Source organism: Acipenser ruthenus, chromosome 8, assembly GCF_902713425.1.
Source record: "Acipenser ruthenus chromosome 8, fAciRut3.2 maternal haplotype, whole genome shotgun sequence".
NCBI classification, from domain to species: domain Eukaryota; kingdom Metazoa; phylum Chordata; class Actinopteri; order Acipenseriformes; family Acipenseridae; genus Acipenser; species Acipenser ruthenus.
In genome coordinates, this window is record NC_081196.1 from 43,750,024 (window position 1) to 43,769,764 (window position 19,741).

General features: G+C 39.0%; 1 protein-coding gene across 20 annotated transcripts in view; it reads right to left on the bottom strand.

Moving 5' to 3' along the window:
• LOC117406574 (dedicator of cytokinesis protein 9-like) overlaps positions 1-19,741 on the bottom strand; it is a 115,042-nt gene that overhangs the window by 74,251 nt on the left and 21,050 nt on the right. For 4 of the 20 annotated variants that reach the window (XM_059029040.1, XM_059029039.1, XM_059029034.1 and 1 more), the window contains exon 1: positions 14,104-14,632. The exons of 5 other annotated variants lie outside the window; for them this stretch is intronic. In XM_059029040.1, the coding sequence (XP_058885023.1) occupies positions 14,104-14,265 (162 nt within the window). In that variant the 5' untranslated portion in view covers positions 14,266-14,632. Of the gene's footprint in view, positions 1-1,232; positions 1,480-14,103; positions 14,635-19,741 lie in introns of those variants that run through there. 11 more of the 20 variants (XM_034010691.3, XM_059029042.1, XM_059029044.1 and 8 more) reach the window with 6 other exon arrangements.

The window sequence follows — 19,741 nt, forward strand, 5'->3', positions numbered from 1 at the left end:
ACTATTGTGTGATGTCAGTAAAGGAAAACAGCCAAGCTTAATGACTTCAACACCAGTTCTGCTTTTGCAGAGCAAGATAACTTTTTATATTTCTCTTCAGTCTCAGTACATAAAAATGGGTTTCAAAAGAAGTCGTCAAAAGTAGTTCCCTCTCCAGTAAAAAATTATAACATCGTAATAGAGGCAAGTTTAAATACTGCTGTCCTTTAACTATACAGTATAAGGTTTTCAAGTTTTGGGCAGAGCGATCAAGTTCTTTACAATTTAGATAGACAGTTTTGAAGCGCATGTCAGCTTTACAAAGCATTTACCTACAGTACAGTAGTTATAGTCCAGGACGCTGAAAGTTACAAGATAAATAAAAAACAAGCAAGTTTATTCCAGCTGCAACTAGCTCATAAATAATTTCTGCAAATAAATACTTTAGAAAACCATAACTGGTATGCTGGAAACATTTTAAATCATTTCCATTAATTGAATAGGGTCAATCTTTAGAGATACACTAATGTACAGTTTACTGTAGCTACTGTGAACACATTTCCAGCTTCACTGATATCATAAAACAGACCGTTTTGGCCAAAAATAATTTAGCAGGTCTTGACTGCAACACTAATAAACAGGCTCCTAATTTGCAACTAGTTTTCCGGAATTAAGAAAATAGACTGCAATCAAGTTAAAGAAAAATGAGTAACTACTGTAAGTTACACATACTTACTGTATGCTACAGTATATTCTAGGCTTATTGAGATACAAAAAGAAAAAAACAAAGCCAATTCAAGGATACGCCAGCTTTTAAAACCCTTTTTCTTTTCTTGTTTTTTTTAAAGAAATATAGCCACCTGTTTTCTAAGCAATTTTGCTACACCCATACCAATTTATATGCTGACAGGAGTATGTGAACCAAAATCAACTAACTGAGAAGAAAAGAAAACTTTCGAACACAATTACATTAAGAATCAATAGAAAGTATATTTTACATAAAGGAGACTATATGAAGACAAAAATCTTCTAGACAAGCATCGTCTACAAATTGCGAAGGCATCAATAACAATATAGAATAACAATACCAAACAGTGCTTAGAACAGCAGAAAATAAATTTTCACGGGGCTATTTGCCATCACTTTGGCAACTACAGTACCCTTACAGCTCAATCTATAAATAACCAATACACTCCCATTCTTTTGGTTGCCAGTGTGTATGCTCTCTAGGAAAACAATACATGTTTACTCACCAGCACCTGTACTACAGTCTCCACTTCACCCTCACAACTAGCTGTGTTTTTGTACTGCTGAGGAGACTCAATCACCAGTTCTTTCTTAGGAGTTTTATTCGTTCTTCCTTGCATTTTGAAAGCCAGGCAATGAACACTATTTAATAAATCTCTAGCAGCATGAGCCTGACTGCCACTACCGCAAATGACATGCCAGTACACTACAGCCTCAGTGCCTAAAACAAACAGCAGCCGCAGCAGCAACAAACAACAGCACTAGTCAGTCAGAATGTTTGAAAACTCTCAGTGCTGGAGTGAGCCTGAGCCTTCACTACTCTGCAAAGCTTGATCAATCAGAACGCAGAGCAAGGCAGGGCCAGCCTCCGGGGCTGTGCTACATTGCAGGAGGGAGGATACACAGCGTATGCACTCTCAAATAAAGTCCAGTGGTCTGTGATATGAATGCTATTTTAATGTCTACCAAGTCATCGGACTGAACTGGAATTCACCTGAATGTTTGGTGCTCTAGCTGAGTATTTATACTGTATATTAAAAAAAAAATCCCTTCCCCACTCATCATGTGTCAGTTGAAATGGAGCCCAATCCAAGGTTGAGTGTTTTCATAATCATAACTCGTCCCAAACTGAGTTCAAGTTGAGTTCCAGTATCATATACAGTATTTACTACAGCTACTAAGGTAACCGAGCAAAGCAGAAATCCACAGACATCAATTAAAAGCAGCCCCTTTAGAAATGGGGGGCGGAGATCAAATCAAGCCATCCATCTGTTGGAAAAGAGTGAAGAAACAGCTGAATTCTGAAGAGACTAAGAAATCACTTCACACCTTGGAGTCCTGGCGAGGTGATATCTTTACCAGAGGGGATGGGAATCCAGCCACAGCTGCAAGGATCTTCACAACTTCAGAAACCAGGACCTTTTTCAACGCAATGGAACCACAAAATGTTGAAGTTGGCGAAGCATTTTGTTCAACTGGAATTAGGCAACAGAGCATGGAAAGCATACAAATGAAGTAAAATGATACTGCAGAAAAAAAAAGTGTGCCACTGTGAAGACTGCCAAGGTGAGAAAGATCAAAACAATTAAAACCACAGAAACTAAATTAAACAAATAGTGCACACACACACACACACACACACAATACACAATAAGTCAATGTGTTAGATTCTGGAATGAGTTTTTTTTTTCAAGATTCTCAAGATAATGAAACAAAAAAAAGCCTGCTTTGTCAAAATAGCTTTTATAAAACATTGCTTTGTTTAATTTTTTTTCTTTACATGTTAAAACATTGCTGACGATGTGGTTTAATTAGACAATAGAATTTGCTTAGATTTCTAAAAAAGACAAAATACCCCTGTGAACGGGACTGAATTAATCTTAGCTGCAAATCTACCTCCCGACCAGGAAGGGCGCTAAGTAAGGTTGGTGTTACACCTTCACAAGGATGGGCCGACTCGATGGCAGACGGAACTGGAAGTTGGCCGTCTTGATGGAAGGGCATAGCTGTAAGACTGCTGAACAAGTCTATTGCGATCAGCTGTGTTGTGCGTGCCGATTGGATGGAGCATGGCGCTGTGCTGCTCACAGGGAGAAGTTTGGCAGTACAAAGGGGACGCAGCTACGTGAGTAAAGCCCCTTAGGCTGACACGCTGACAAGTCGGAGCGCTGCTTGTGTGTTTATTTGTTTGTTGTTGCAGAAGAAGAATATCACAGGAGCTGAAGCTACGGAGCCACTACTACCACACCTCAACTGGGTTCAGCCCCATGGTGCACGGGCACCTGCACTATCACCACACCTCAACTGGATATAGCACCACGGAGCACGGGCACCTGCACCTGCACTATCACCACACCTCAACTGGATACAGCCCCATGAAGCATGGGCACCTGCACTACCACCACACCTCAACTGGATACAGCACCACAGAGCACCTGCACCTGCACTACCTCCACACCTCAACTGGATACAGCACCACGGAGCACAGGCATCTGCACTACCACCACACCTCAACTGGATACAGCACCACAGAGCACAGGCACCTGCACCTGCACTACCACCACACCTCAACTGGATACAGCCCCATGAAGCATGGGCACCTGCACTACCACCACACCTCAACTGGATACAGCACCACGGACACGGGCACCTGCACTACCACCACACCTCAACTGGATACAGCACCACTGAGCATGGGCACCTGCACCTGCACTACCACCACACCTCAACTGGATACAGCACCACGGAGCACGGGCACCTGCACTACCACCACACCTCAACTGGATAGAGCACCACAGAGCACAGGCATCTGCACTACCACCACACCTCAACTGGATACAGCACCACGGAGCACGGGCACCTGCACTACCACCACACCTCAACTGGATACAGCACAACGGAGCACAGGCACCTGCACTATAACCACACCTCAACTGGATACAGCACCACTGACACGGGCACCTGCACTACCACCAACCCTCAACTGGATACAGCACCACGGAGCACAGGCATCTGCACTATAACCACACCTCAACTGGATACAGCACCACGGACACGGGCACCTGCACTACCACCACACCTCAACTGGATACAGCACCACAGAGCACGGGCACTTGCACTACCACCACACCTCAACTGGATACAGCACCACAGAGCACAGGCACCTGCACTACCACCACACCTCAACTGGATACAGCACCACGGAGCACGGGCACCTGCACTACCACCACACCTCAACTGGATACAGCACCACAGAGCACAGGCACCTGCACTACCACCACACCTCAACTGGATACAGCACCACGGAGCACAGGCACCTGCACTATAACCACACCTCAACTGGATACAGCACAACGGAGCACAGGCACCTGCACTACCACCACACCTCAACTGGATACAGCACCACAGAGCACAGGCATCTGCACTACCACCACACCTCAACTGGATACAGCACCACAGAGCACAGACACCTCAACTGGTTACAGCACCATGGACACAGGCACCTGCTCACTGGACTTGTATTTATTGTTTATTATTGTTTGGGAGAAGAAGAATATCACAGGAGCTGAAGCTACGGAGCCACTACTACCACACCTCAACTGGGTTCAGCCCCACGGTGCACGGGCACCTGCACTATCACCACACCTCAACTGGATATAGCACCACGGAGCACGGGCACCTGCACCTGCACTATCACCACACCTCAACTGGATACAGCACCATGAAGCATGGGCACCTGCACTACCACCACACCTCAACTGGATACAGCACCACAGAGCACCTGCACCTGCACTACCTCCACACCTCAACTGGATACAGCACCACAGAGCACAGGCACCTGCACTACCACCACACCTCAACTGGATACAGCACCACGGAGCACGGGCACCTGCACTACCACCACACCTCAACTGGATACAGCACCACGGAGCACAGGCATCTGCACTACCACCACACCTCAACTGGATACAGCACCACAGAGCACAGGCATCTGCACTACCACCACACCTCAACTGGATACAGCACCACGGACACGGGCACCTGCACTACCACCACACCTCAACTGGATACAGCACCACAGAGCACAGACACCTGCACCTGCACTATAACCACACCTCAACTGGTTACAGCACCATGGACACAGGCACCTGCTCACTGGACTTGTATTTATTGTTTATTATTGTTTGGGAGTGCAAGCCCACCGTAGGATCCTCAATACAATTGATGGCAAAGGAGACAGTTTTGAAATAAACACGGAACACTTGTAAATATACCCTCCATTTCAAGGACATTATATTCTTACCTGCACCACTCACATCCTGGCCACCACAAATTAATTATTAAACAACCTTAAGAGGAAGAACAAAATACTTCCTGTCACAAGTACCATAGTTATCAAATGTAACACCCAACATGCATGTAGTAACTTGTCTGGAAGTTTCCAGCCCCAGTAATTATAGACACCTGCTCTTGCTGAAACAAAGTAATATTGTGACTGTAGTTTTTTTTAGGTTCTCCACTTTGAGCACTGTGAAGAGCATTTTCACAATGTTTTGGTGCATCTACTATAGTGCTTTTGAAATCCAAATAAAAATTCTCCCACAGCTTTCATGTTACATATGTTTGAAAACAACTGACCTCATTCTAACTTCCAATAAAACAGTCTAAAAATGTGATCTTAAAGGTTAGTTTTTCTCCTAACAAGAATATACTGTTGAAAAATAAAACAACATTTGTATTCTTAAATTTTTGTGGCTCTATATTAACACCTTTGGAGCTGGTATCAAATTCTTAAACATGTTTCTATTCATTTATTTTTTAATGTAAAATACTGTTTTATACTTGGTATAGGCAGTTGTGTGCCAAATTAAACCAAAAGCTAAGTTCGAGAGGAAGGAATGCCCCCTACACACATGACATCATCCAATTCTGGCCAATCAGAGCAATGTAAATAGACTGTCAACTTACAGTACCCCTCTATTGTGTCCGATTGTGAACTTTCAAGTCTTACTTCCATGCATTTGACTGGCTAGTTTCAGAGCTTTTTGCGAATATTTGCTGCACAACACTAATACATTAGATGTAAGGTTCTCTAGACAAGCTTCATGTTGACTTCAGTTTTCTGGCTGGTATCGGTCAGAATTTTAAAATGATGAAATCATGACACTGACTCAAGTACTTTATTAGCCCATCAGCAACAACAGCAGGATGTGCACTTTGGAAGTAAAATGTAAATGCTGAATATGAAACCACCACTTCAATAAGCCAGCCTTGAAATGTGCGCTTACAATTCACATTTAAAATTGATGTTTTTTTTGTTTTTTTTCTGTTTTTAGCAACAAGCTCTGTCTAAATAATTAGATAATGTAACATTATATATATTATATATATATATATATATATATATATATATATATATATATATATATATATATATATATATATATATATATCTCACTGTATTAGTTTAAATGCATATTTTATTTATTTAGTAGCACAGCATTTTGAAGTGCTATGATCAGTAGCTTGGTAACATTCATTGCTTAGGTAAGGCTTTACACCATATGGCTGTTCTCATTAATATTCAGCCCTCTGGAATGGGTTACCTCAGTGAGCCGATTCGGATTTCAAATTGAGAATAAAAAAATCTATCTGTAGGAGTAAAAATTCTCTTCACTTAATGTTTGAGAATATTAAAACACTGAAACAAGTACAGAAATGCTTTGATTAAATCCAGCTAGTACATTTTTCAAAATATGTATGCAGTTTGTTGATGGCAAACAAAATGGAACACCCCCCCCCTTCCCCTCACCCCCCATTTTAAATTATGACCCTCCCCGTCTTGCCCCTTTCCAAAAAAAGTATTAAAACAAGCAGAAGGAGATGAATGTCAGGCAGATCTTTACTTAAACAAGCTTGTAGTAAACAATAACAAGGCTACTCTGCAAAAGAGTTAACCCAGCTCATAGTGGCAGCGCTGCCTGAATTTGAAAGAAAAAAAAACATAAAAACACATTAATTATACAATACACATACCAAGAACGAGTATGTAATTGCATGCCGTCAACTGAATTGTGTTCAATATTTGTAACTGATTTGACTGGGGACTTTGGGTGGGGTTCATTATTCTAAGAAATGTTCTATGCAACTCCTGGCACCCCTTAAGGGAGGAAGTCAGGGATTGTAAAAGTCTGATGACCTAATAATACCCCCCCCCACCCCCAGCCATCTGATCAAAAGCCAGCAGGGATGAATATCTAAAATGTTTGTATACGAGAGGAGCAGAGGAACTGTGTAAAGCTATTAGTCCCTTCGAATGCTAGTAACACACATAAATCGCCCTTGCTGGCTAAAAACAAGAGGTTTTAATCTTGCAGATCTTTTTAAATTTGACCAATTATGACAGCAGATGCATAATAAAATTAATTGATACACATAGGTCCTGTATGATATGGAAATTTTGTAATTGTAGTCTTCCAGGATAAAGACTTTTTTTTTCTCTAAGTGTATTCATAATGTATTTAAGAAACACCCCGTCTCCACAGTTACTGGAATGGCTGGTTCTCATTCTCCCAGTACCTGACAATCAATTTTCACTTGCTCCATATACTGGTGCTTATGGCAATTACTGTACAACACAATTGATTCCCACTGAGCAGCCTTGCAGGAAGATCAATAGTGTTGCATAGCAACCACACAATTAACAGCTCACTGTCTATTCCATCTCTGACAAGAAAATGGGACAGTCCATTTCCTAGGCTAATTCTCAAAAATGTCTGGCAAAAACAACTATTGTTTGTCACTTAAGCTGCAACACCATGTCATTTTTTAATCTGCTCTTTTACTATAATCAGATTCACACATCCATCACAATACACACAGGGAATCTTAGTTTTCCCCACCACGAGTAAAATGGAAGAATCAAATGCAGGAGACTCAATTTTTTAAATTAGGTTCTGTGAAAAAGACTGAACTTTTTCACTTTTTCAGCAAATACAATGTTCTGCCTGCCATCACTGGATGTTTTGATTGGCATCACTTTTGCATGAGTGTGCGGTGGGAGAGAGGGCTACATGACTGGGCCTGGGTGTGCTGCCACAGTAAGAAAGCAAAGCTGAGTGACATACTGCACTGTATTTATATGTGCACAAGTACTACCATGGACACTCTGCCTCATTTTAAACCCCAGGAGTACCTCGATTAGGCTCACACAGGTAAAATGTTATTCCTCGTAAAGCTAAAATATTCTAATACAATGTGTATTACTTGCATCGAGTAAAACAATTAAGGCTGTTAACAACATATTCTATAGTACCTTTGTCTAATTTTAACCACTTATTACTACATGGCTCACAAGACAAAAACAACATCTAATTACATTACAAACAAAATAATACATGATTTATGAATTTTGAGACCAGTGGTTTATATTGTCCTACTCACTCTATTAAATGAGCGGAATTTTGGAAACATTTTGGAAGTACCTGCTTCTATAAAAAGGGTCTTTGCTCAGCCCTGCCACTGACACTCTCTCATTTTGAACTCTAGGGAGTCCCTCTATCAGATTGCCACTGGTAACACTGTATTCCTCTTACAGAGCAAAAATAAAAGTTAAAATCTGGATATGGGCCCTAGACTATACAGTACAATTCAAAGAAATGTTTGAAACCTGAAAACAGTCTCAAACCACAGCAGTGTATATTTCAAATATCAATGGGTTACATTTTTGAACGGCCATAAAAAGGAAGATACTAAAATATACTCCAAAAGAAAGATACTCCACAGACTCAGTCAAAGCTATGCACATGAAATTGGAGGGTAAAACAAAGCCTTCACTAAACAACTTCAATTTCTGTTAAAAGGGGACGTAGTAGAACCTGCTACCAATTTAATCTTCCTTCAGATAAAGACACTTTTATAGCTTGGCAGCACTGTCACACTATTTACTTCATAAATCCTTTTTTAGTGTTCATAAAATACCATTGTGAACTTCTCCTTTCAGGAAACAAACCCTCATTGTAAATTTAAAAATATTCCAGTTTCTCTCTGTACTTTCCAATTAAAATGTAGCTTTTGTTTACAGTTATACTACTGAGCAAATAGATTCACCATTGCCAAGGCTCTAAATTTGAAAACTGCTCCCCACCCTAATCAGATTGGAGACCTACAGAAAGTGTTATTGCACTGGGAACAACTCAGCAGGGTTCCTCAGTTTCAACTGACAGAATTACAGCCTTATTATGATGAAATTAAAAACAGAAATAAAATTACTAAAAAGTTTCAACTTTACGTTACAATTTTTGAGGAACTGCACTGGGTTGGGAAGGTGTTCCAGGATTTTTTATTTTTTTTTTTTAGTTTAGGAACGCTGCATTGTCTTGTTGAATTTTCTGGGGAACGCCCAGTCTTTGGGGTAAAAACTAGGCATCTGCACAAGTCATCAGATTTTCCACTCACTGAAGCACAGGCCGTCAGAGACTGCTGTTTGGATAATGGCCCAGCTCTACTCATAAAGAGGGGCGGAAATACAAAATAAACATCATCCAATTAAAAAAATAAGACACCATAAAATACAGACTACAAAGCCTTACCAGTTCACTAACAAATTGGCAAAGAAATAAAATGGCTGAAATTATCTACAGTAAACTCATTCAATGTTAGGTGGCCAGTGTATATATTCCACATATTTAGATTACATAAATGGTTCATTGGATATTCACAGCCTATTATATATTAGGGCTGTCAAACTATTTAAAAAAATGAATAGTGATTAATCTTGCAATTAAATATTTTAATCTTAGTTAATCTTGGTTTTAATCGCATATTCATCTCATTCATTTTTTATGACTAATGCTATTATTATTATTATTATTTATTATTATTATTATTATTATTATTTTAAAAGTTCTTATTATTACTATAAGGCCTTGCATGGTCTTGGACCTTCTTATCTTCAAGATCTGCTGACCCCATATGTCCCTGGTCATTCCCAGAGACTGGAAAATGCTAGTTAATACTGCTGCCCCTTCTTTATAGTTTTACATTTATTTACACAGAATTATACAGAATTACAGCATTTGCTGTTAAATTGTTTAAACCAACTGCTAAATCACAATGGAGTCGGTTTATTACTCACCTTAATTCATTTCAAATGATACTGTATATATATTTTTTTATCAGTTTCCTTAAAAAAATAAAATTATATATTACACACACACACACACACACACACACACACATACATTGTTATAATAATTATGATTATTTTATAACAAATTATAGTAGTCATTAGACAGATCCTAGGCATTGCTCTCCGTTTCATTTTGTTGTGCTGGCTTGCTGGCATATTATGAACTGTTTCTTTCACATATCCATAAATGTTTTATATCAATCTCTAATCAATCTGTAGGTACAATCAGTCAGTGCTTTAATGTAATTTAAACCATGTTAAACTGTATATATAAACACACACACACACGTAATATTATTATACATGACTATAGTATTTATTTTAGCAACACAGTATTTGTCAGGTTGAGATGAAAATTTTTCAGGTCCTGGTAATGTATACTATTGCAATATACCAAAAACATTTTTATTTCACCGATATGTAAATATATAGGTAACACTTTATATTAAGGTACTGCTTATTAATGGTATATTAGTATATGGCTATTACACTGTTATAAACCATCTATAATGCATTATTAACACTCTATAACACAGTTATTATGCATATATTATACATTTATAAAATATTAATAAGCATCACCTTAAAGTGTACCAATATATACATATGTTTTATTATTATTATTATTATTATTATTATTATTATTATTATTATTATTATTAAAGTACCTGCAATAGGAGTTGAATTTCACAAATTAGAAGAATATTCATTATAAAACAGGCGATGCTATGTTCAGTACGATTCTTTTGTTATATCGCATACCACTGCCTCACATTAGCTGTGACTGAGACACTTATTGCAAAGCGGGAGGTTTTTAGTTTATTTTTTCTGCGCCCCACCCCTCTGTTACCAGGGGAAGTCAGGAAGCCATCAGCGCAGTGCACAAGCAAACTAGATGCTGATAAAAGCACAGTGTATTAATACAAAAATAAGTTTACAAAAAGTAAAACATCAAGAAATAATAAGACAAAACGCATGTTAAAAAATAGGCCTACACCCCAAATCAAAAGGCAATTGAAAGCAAAATCAAGGCAATTTAAACCATGATGAATATAGAATAGGAGAACAGATCCAGGAAATGACCACCAAAACAGTAAAAGCCCATTTCGCCAGACTGCAGTCAGGTTTGTTCTTAACTGGTTGTACTGTACTTGAGGATCCTGTCTCAAGCTCAGCTACCATTCATAACACATACTCCCTTGTTATAATAGAGTTATGGAAAGCTTGGACCCACTTCTGGCTAGATGTTGCAAAGGATGGGCATTATTATAATCCATTCCACCATAAGCTTCTACAGGAGCTTAGCAGCACTGCCAGAAGATGGGGGCAACTGATCCTCCAGCAGATCCCCCAGATACTGAACTTCACGACTGTCCAAACTACTATTATGAGCAGCAACCACCCCTGCATGTTTTTTCTTGTGGTAATGTACACATTGTTTAATTTCACACACACACCCCTTAGTATCGTGTAATATAATTTGATAATGTCCAAATGTTACCCAACACAATTAATACTGTACATGATCATAAGTTATGAAAAATTCTGCATCTTGAAGTGCAACGTTTATTGTTCATATTTGTTATTCAACTGATGAAAAGGGAGAGAGAGAGAGAGAGAGAGAGAGAGAGAGAGAGAGAGAGAGAGAGAGAGAGAGAGAGAGAGAGACAGCACCTACCCAAATACATTTATATATTCCGTTTGTCAGCAGTGTTACTGTACACACGCCCACATGTCTACAAAACCTACAGGATTCAAAAATAAAATAAACAAACACAATAGAAGCTTCCAAAAATTGAATTATATGGGGCTCCATCCTGTTCAACATGCCTGACAGCTAAGCCTGAAGCACAATAAATGTAACTTTAATTGGTTGTTTTACGATCAGAGGCAATTTTAATTTACAGTAATACTTAAGTGCTAATGTGACTGGCTTTGGTCAACAAAGAAAATGACATGCGATTTCATTGTGTTTTACAGGTTTCTTCGCATGCCTCCTTTTAATACCAGACTGTATTTTTGAGAACCTGCCAAACCACCTTTTTTAAATGGGGAAAAAAGAGAAACTTTCACCTCACACAGAGACAAGAAAGGTCACGCTCCATAACTCCTGAAAAAAAAACTAGACTCCTACGCCCACCCATCTTCCCTTATCTTTCCTGGGGAAATTCTGAACTAAACACAAATAAGGCAAAGACGCTGCTGCCTCCACTTAAACTCAACAAGCAGATGTTGATTCCCTTGAGGAAGGAAACATCAACGCTAGTTTAAAAGGGACCGATTGAAAAGGCGGAATAATATCCTGCGTAAACAAAGCCACTTTACTTTTGGTGAGTGTGAGCTGAACACCCATCAGTACTGTACATTGCAGAGATTGTGACTGGTGTTCCCAACATAGGGCGTAACCCAACATAAATACAGTACACACTAACAGGGTGATTATAAAGTCAAAGGGCCACTGTGAACTTCTGTGGAAGACACTTTACCAATCAAACTGAAGGATGCAATTCAAGAATGAAAATGCTCGATTCTGCTTCTCATAGAAAAGAAAGGTATCCTTATACTAACACCCTTTCTTACCCATTCTTTTCTTTAAGCTTTTTTGGATCATTGACTTGAGGGAATTCCAAGCATCAATGGATATAGAAGCATATCATCAACTCTAAAAAATAAATGTGCAAGACTGTCTTCTCTTGGAGAACAGAAACAGTACAATAAGAAAGGCTTTGTACTTTGCAACACAGTTTCCAGATTAACCTAGAATCACATTCTTCTGCAAGCCCTCTTTCTCCCCTGCCCATCCCCCATATACATCTGTTCATCAACACCTCTCATACAATTTATCTTTATCTATACAAACTACATGCAAACCATTTCTTTCTTTATGCATTCAAAGAGGTTACCTTAAAATCTCCTAACCGAGCATTTCTATGTAATTCTTTTTGACTCTTAAACCCAGCTGCAGTACCTGCCTACCTGACGACCCATTTAATTGACAAAGCTTCATATCAGGTGACAAAGCCCTTACCCATTTAATGTTCTGTTTGCGCTTTGGAAAATAACCAAATGATATTCTTAATAAACTGGATAAGGCCTTTGATTAGAATACTGATTTGGTAATCACACCTTGAAAAACATTGATACCAAATAAGTTTGCAAGGATCCAATAAATAAATAAATAAATAAATCCATCTTTTGGAAGCTTCTAATCTCATAACACCCACTACACTAATAATAATAATAATAATAATAATAATAATAATAATAATAATAATAATAATAATAATAATACTATACATAAAAATATCTTGCACCAGCTTTGAACCAACCTCGCAAGTTAAGCTTAACAGTTCAAATTGTTAAGGAGGAAACATCTTCTACTGACTGGTAATGAATCTGAAAGGCAAAGTCTAATTTCCAGAATTGCAGAAGGCATCCGACAGCAATATGTAACTGACTGTATATAGATATTTTTCACCCCATTAAAAAGGTTCTTTCTGGAAAAGATGAACCCCATTGATTTTACACCTTATCCGAGACTGTAGCCGACACTACATGTAATTGAGCTTTTAACCCATAGACCCTATTTAATTGCCTGTGCCATCCAAATCTGTCAGTTTGTAATGAGATGGACTGCAAATGAAAAGAAGCTTCCTTTAAAATACATACTGAGGAATATTAAAAATAAAAAAGTATAAACATTAAGGTAGGTAACCCTTGTTACTATTTCCAATACAGTGACAAACTACTCAAATTGAAAAGGGTCGATTTCATTTCATAAATCAGGATGCCAATTATTTTAGTACTAAAAATATATATATTTTTTATCCAAACAATATTTTAAAGCTTGTATTTGTCAATAACAGATCTTTCATTAGGAGAGGCATAGCAAGAAAAAACAAACCAAAAAAGAAGAAGTAGGAGTGGGAATCCATTAAAGAAAATGGTTACATGTATTATAATGCTGAAGTCCTTTTAAAAGAAGCACACGCACACACACACAACCATGCAATTAACCATACATTTTAGTGAGCCTGCATAATTCATAAGATTCAATTGCAGGGATAGACTTAATTCCTGCCTTTTCTGTTTAAAAAAAAAAAAGAAAAAACACTCTCTCAATTTCAATGTCATCTTAAAACATGTTATGCTTTACACTGTGCTTCACACAGCATGTCAGCATTTACCAAGGCAGAATGCGTCCATATCCTGGAGTCTCCCCTGCTCGGTGACTGCGCTGCTTGTTCCAGGGAATTCTGCTCCGGCTCGTTCTTGCATATGTAGCCACAGTTCCTCTCAATGACTGTGCGAAGGCCTTCAAAAAGAATGACACTGGTCGTGCAGCCCATCCCAGTAGCGTGCAGAATTCACACATCACCAGCTGCATACCCGTGCTCCTTCAGGCTTGCTACCTACTGCCCAAGATCCCCTGTTTAACCTCTTTCCGCTGTGTTCCATGCCCTGCTGTATCTCCTAAAACTTGTAATAGTACAGATGGGGGGTAGGGACAGCAGCAGTAACCTTCTTCAACTGCTCAGCAATGCAGTCCTGTTTAAGATGAAACACAGCAAATCCCCAGGTAATGCAAAGGTATCAGAAAAGCATCCATGCAAAGGAAACTTGGCTGCATCAACTGCCGAAATTACAGCAGAAAGGGATTTCGCTATTTCCATGCAATACTGCATAAAGGTTTCTCTGTAAGGCAAGCCGCCCTTGTGCACGTTTACTCAGCCTGCTTCACAGTGCCTCTGGTACCCCAGATTAAAGGATGCTTGAACGATGCTGCTAATGCTGCTGCTTCAGCTACTGCACATGATCACGCTGCCAATCTTTAGAGCTGCAGTTGCTGACGCTCATCCCAGTAACTCTCTCTCTCTCTCTCTCTCTCTCTCTCTCTCTCTCTCTCTCTCTCTCTCTCTCTCTCTCTCTCTCTCTCTCTCTCTCTCTCTCTCTCTCTCTCTCTCTCTCTCTCTCTCTCTCTCTCTCTCTCTCTCTCTCTCCTAAATGAAAGCATACGTTCCCATCTCTTTCCTTGACCCAAATCTGCAAGCGATTTACTATTTTACATTCCACTAGGGAACACACAATAGGACAGTAGGGGGGAGGAGGAGGTGGCGGTGACGAAGAAATATTGACTTGTAAATGAGAAGGCTGCTTGGCCTCTGCTGCTGCTATCAGAAACTTTCTGTGTCAAGTACCAACCTTCAAGAACCAGTGGAAGCGAATATATAGAAGTGAGAATGAAATGGTGATACTCAGACACCAGAGGATGCCAGCTTGACCTCCTTTCCTCACAATGTCAGGTTTCCCTCCCACATAAAATGTGGCCATTATTTCCTCTAAGACCACTGTCAGTTATGCTTGTGAAACTTTTAGGCCTTCAAGGGTCAAAATACCTTGAAAAATGTAAAATGGTACTATCACTAAGTATCACCGATTTAAACTGCAATCTTTTTGAGTCCATAAAATTGCATCCTGAAATAATTGCACTGCTTCGATTTGAAATACCTTCAGTCTCCACCTGCCTGTCTGTGGGAGACGATAATGTTTGATTTTCTTTTTGCATGTTTATTACATGTTTATTGATGGGGCACTCAGTACACAGACCTGTTCTAACAGCCACTTAAGAATTCTGCTAAAGTCCTAACATACCCCAGAACTACAGGACACAACCCTCAAGCTTTAATAAATGAACAAAATCTCCTGAATTAAGTGACAATGAAGTTCGGATCATATTGAGACTAAAGGCCAGATACCAATACACCATTCCCCCTCCACTAGCAGTCTGTACGCATTTCCTGCAGGTGCATTGTGTTTAGGTCACTCTGTAGGGAGGATCTGTCGGGAGTCGGTATCTTTTGCCAACATGAACAAACCTGCTCCGGAAATCTTTACAGGAACTGTCTGTCATATAAAAGATGGAATACCCAGCTCTTCCAAAGAGGATTTTACATTGGTGGCATCCCACAGGTTTTGGGATCCAAAATATTTGTATATATTACTTCAGTTCTATCATATCCAATTAATAGGCCAAGTGATTTTCCAGTTCAGTGATTGTTTAACCCATTGGTTGAGAGTGCAGATTGGAGTCTGTCTGGGTCATAGTCCTTTCTGAAAATTATATTTACCAGTATTTTAAATGGTGTGGGTGCAAGGCCTAGTATCAATTAAAGGGATGTATTGCACATAAATAAATGCTTCACTTCACCATTTCTCCACATGCCTTTTAGAAAGCATCAAAGCTTGCTCTTCAGAGGTCTCATACATATTCAGTAAGGTCAAACAGTGCTCCAAATTTCAACATGAAATGAAGGGACAAAACGCTGTGATGAACATGAATGCTTGATTGGTCTTCTTCACTGTAAAACAAACAAGAGATTTACCCATTTACCTTTCAAGAGATACAAAATAGCAGAAGCCCACTGGATCAAAAACAGGCCTGATTTTGTGTTTCAAGTGTCTTTGACAGAAAGGGCACAACAAGGGGTCTCCAGATAGAATGTGTCACCTACTTGTTTTAAAACAGAAAAGAAAAAAAAACCTGAGCCGAAATGGCGAGTGCAGTAATAAGAGCTCTTCAAGCTGAATGCACTAATCCTAGACAGGAGCAAGGGAGTCTGTGGGCATTTTAATTATCTACCTTGATTGTGGGAGCACTAAAACTCTGAGGAAGGGACGATTATCTCCTCCACACAACACACTTCAGTGATCTGCATCTGTGGCTCTCTAATATACAGTGTGTGTGTGTGTGTGTGTATATATATATATATATATATATATATATATATATATATATATATATATATATTATGTGCCCTTCAGTCAGGTCACTCTATAAAGCCAAACAAAGCCCTTCCCCACACACTTACTGTCTGTGTGTGATAATCTTCACAGACATGAGAGGGTAGAATTTTTCAGGGGAAAATCTCAACAAAAGTTGAAAATCATAGTATGAAAAAACATTTTTAATAAAATCAAATAAACTTTTGAGCAAGAGTGTGATCAGTCCTTTCGGTTTAGTGGGGGGACTGACGCAATATCTTAATATCAGTCCATCTAGAATCAGCAGCAGCACTGTTGGAGGTCTGTGGCTTTCCACTATGTCAACTTCAGAGAGCACAGGAATGTGCCAAGTAAACAGCACCTCCCTGCGCATCACTTAATTAAGCAACACAGGGTGAACGTGTCAAGAGACTAAAAGTACTAGCTTGTGTTTTGTTTTCTTTAGCAAAATATACAACTTATGTAACAAAAAAAACAAAGGTTGGACACATTTGTTCTTACATAAGATTGTTTGTCAGCAAGTGAAATGCAGACACACATACTACTCCAATATAATAGTAGGACATATAGTAAACTCAGTGAAAAGGTCCCCTCTACAGTATGAAGGATCTCAATATAACAAAGCACCCCTCTACCACTCTAGTGCATGGTGAGCTCTTTGTCTTTCACAAATAACCGCTTTTAAAACTTAGCAGGTTACAAGTAGGCTAGACACGGTTAATTCTGGCTAAAATACAAAACTAACAGTAGGAACAACACATAAAACAAAACTGGAACATGCTGATAATCTCTGTTCCATAGGTGTTTGTGCAGCCATTTCCTTAACTACTCAAACAAACGTGTTTACCACTGGCATCACAACCTTTACTTTGGATTTTTATTTTCATTCTAACTTGTGTAGTTGACATGTTGGCAGAATCGATTTAATAAACACCACGTAATTTAACAAAGCAAAAAACACTGAATACTCTCTGGGACAGGGCATAGTGACTCAGAACAGAACAGCAGACACACAGAACAAAAACATATCTAGCCAGTTTACTTTCCTTTGACATAGATCATCTGTGCCTGCCTCACTTAACTGGGATCAAAACACAGCAATGACCTCAATATTGGATGTGTGGATGTTTCCAGTCTTGGATTTAGTTACATTTCTCTTGTTTTAATTTTTATATATATATATATATATATATATATATATATATATATATATATATATATATATATATATATATATATATATATATATATATATATATATATATATATATATATAACACACCTCAGATATAACGCTCCGACAGCATGTCCCCCAAATCCCTATATTAGTGATTCATGCAATATTTCTACAGTAAATACAGTACCGGTGTTGTTCAAACTATAAACAACTTCTCAGTCTAACTTCCGTTTCTGTCTCTCCCTCTTGATACAGTATCTGAACTGAAGAAAAGCTGCACTTATAACACAGACAACATATTCAGCATTCGTTTTATAACTAAATAAATATTAGGCCTATTACGTGGTTATCTTTCCTAATGTATTTACTTTCTTGCTGCGAGAGAAGCTAAGGCTTTCTCCGGGAGACGAGACTCTTCAGCTTTGCTTCAGCCCTGCTCCTGCAGCCAAACCTGGGGCGAGCCCATTCACTCTTCCCCTCTCCCGATGCTTTATGCATGGTTAATTCACATAAAGTTACATTTTTGCTTCACTATATGTGCATTATAAAGAGGGAGTTATTTTATTGTGTATTTTAGTCAGATGCGGCCGGCAGTGGAATAGCCTGGACTCAAACCGGCAATATCCAGGCTATAGGACGCATCCTGCAATCCACGAGGAGTGCCTTTAGCTGATGCGCCACTCGGGAGCCCCTACTCGGCTCTCTTGTTTTAATCAGCTTGAGACAGAGATCTGCCGTGCAGAACCCAGGCATGGAAACATCTGGGATTCAAAATAAACAATGTGGAAAAATCAGTATGCAAGATCTAAAGGACTACTACTGAATCACTATGGCAAATCAAAGAGTTGTCAATCCTGTCTTCTGTACACGTCTAAACTGGGTTTTCTCAGTTTGAAAAGCAGCATCATTGCAGCAGTCTGATTATTTTCAGAAGGTTTTTTCTAAGCGGATGATTGTGACCATGATAATCTCAAATTTTGGTACAAAGTGGCTGCCCAACATGGCTGACAACTGGCAGTATTGTGATAGCACTGGTATTAAAACAGAAAAAAGGAGAGGGAGATTGCACCAATACTGTAAGTCTAGTTAATTTTACACTGCAGAAAACAAGTGGAAAATGTGGACTTTGGCATGTGAAATGGAGCGATTTGGTGCAATTTTAAACTGCAGAAACTCTACAATAAATTTCTAAAGCTCTCATAATACAAAAGTTTTCTCTTTTAAGAAATATCCCTCAGCTACACCTACAATAAAAAAGTAAACCAGGGGTTTTGTCATTAACATTTGCTTTCGGAAAATAAATGGAGTGAGGGTTTCCATAAAATAGATAGACAATTTTTGGAAATAGAAGAAAAGAAAAAAAAAGCACTGGCCTAAATACTGTGGTTTCCTAGCTTCATAAGAAGTATGTCTTCTTGCTGCAATGCCACTCATAAATATCTGGAAACTATCATTTTATGCAGACCACACCTGTTACCAGAATATTCAATACATTGCAATTGTACTAAGAAATAGTTCTGCTGCCTGTCTTATGTCTGCAGGACATCTGTCTGCATCCTCTCACAGGCTTTCTGGACCGAGCAACAAACATACAGTATCACACACCTCCTGTGAAAAGAACCAGGATCAACAAAATGATTCAATTCACCTATTTTTCTTTAGGAACGCTTGTTTTTGTTGGGACGCCAGAGGCTCAAAGGGTCACAACAGTTTGTTGAATAATAAACATGGAAAAAATGTTTTTGCAGTTAACCCATGAGAAAACTCTGGGAAGACAATAAATGTACAGTAGGCTGCCAAACAGGTTTCTCTGCATCACAGGTCATGGCATGGGCAATGTTTTGTCAGCCATGTTAGGAATCTAA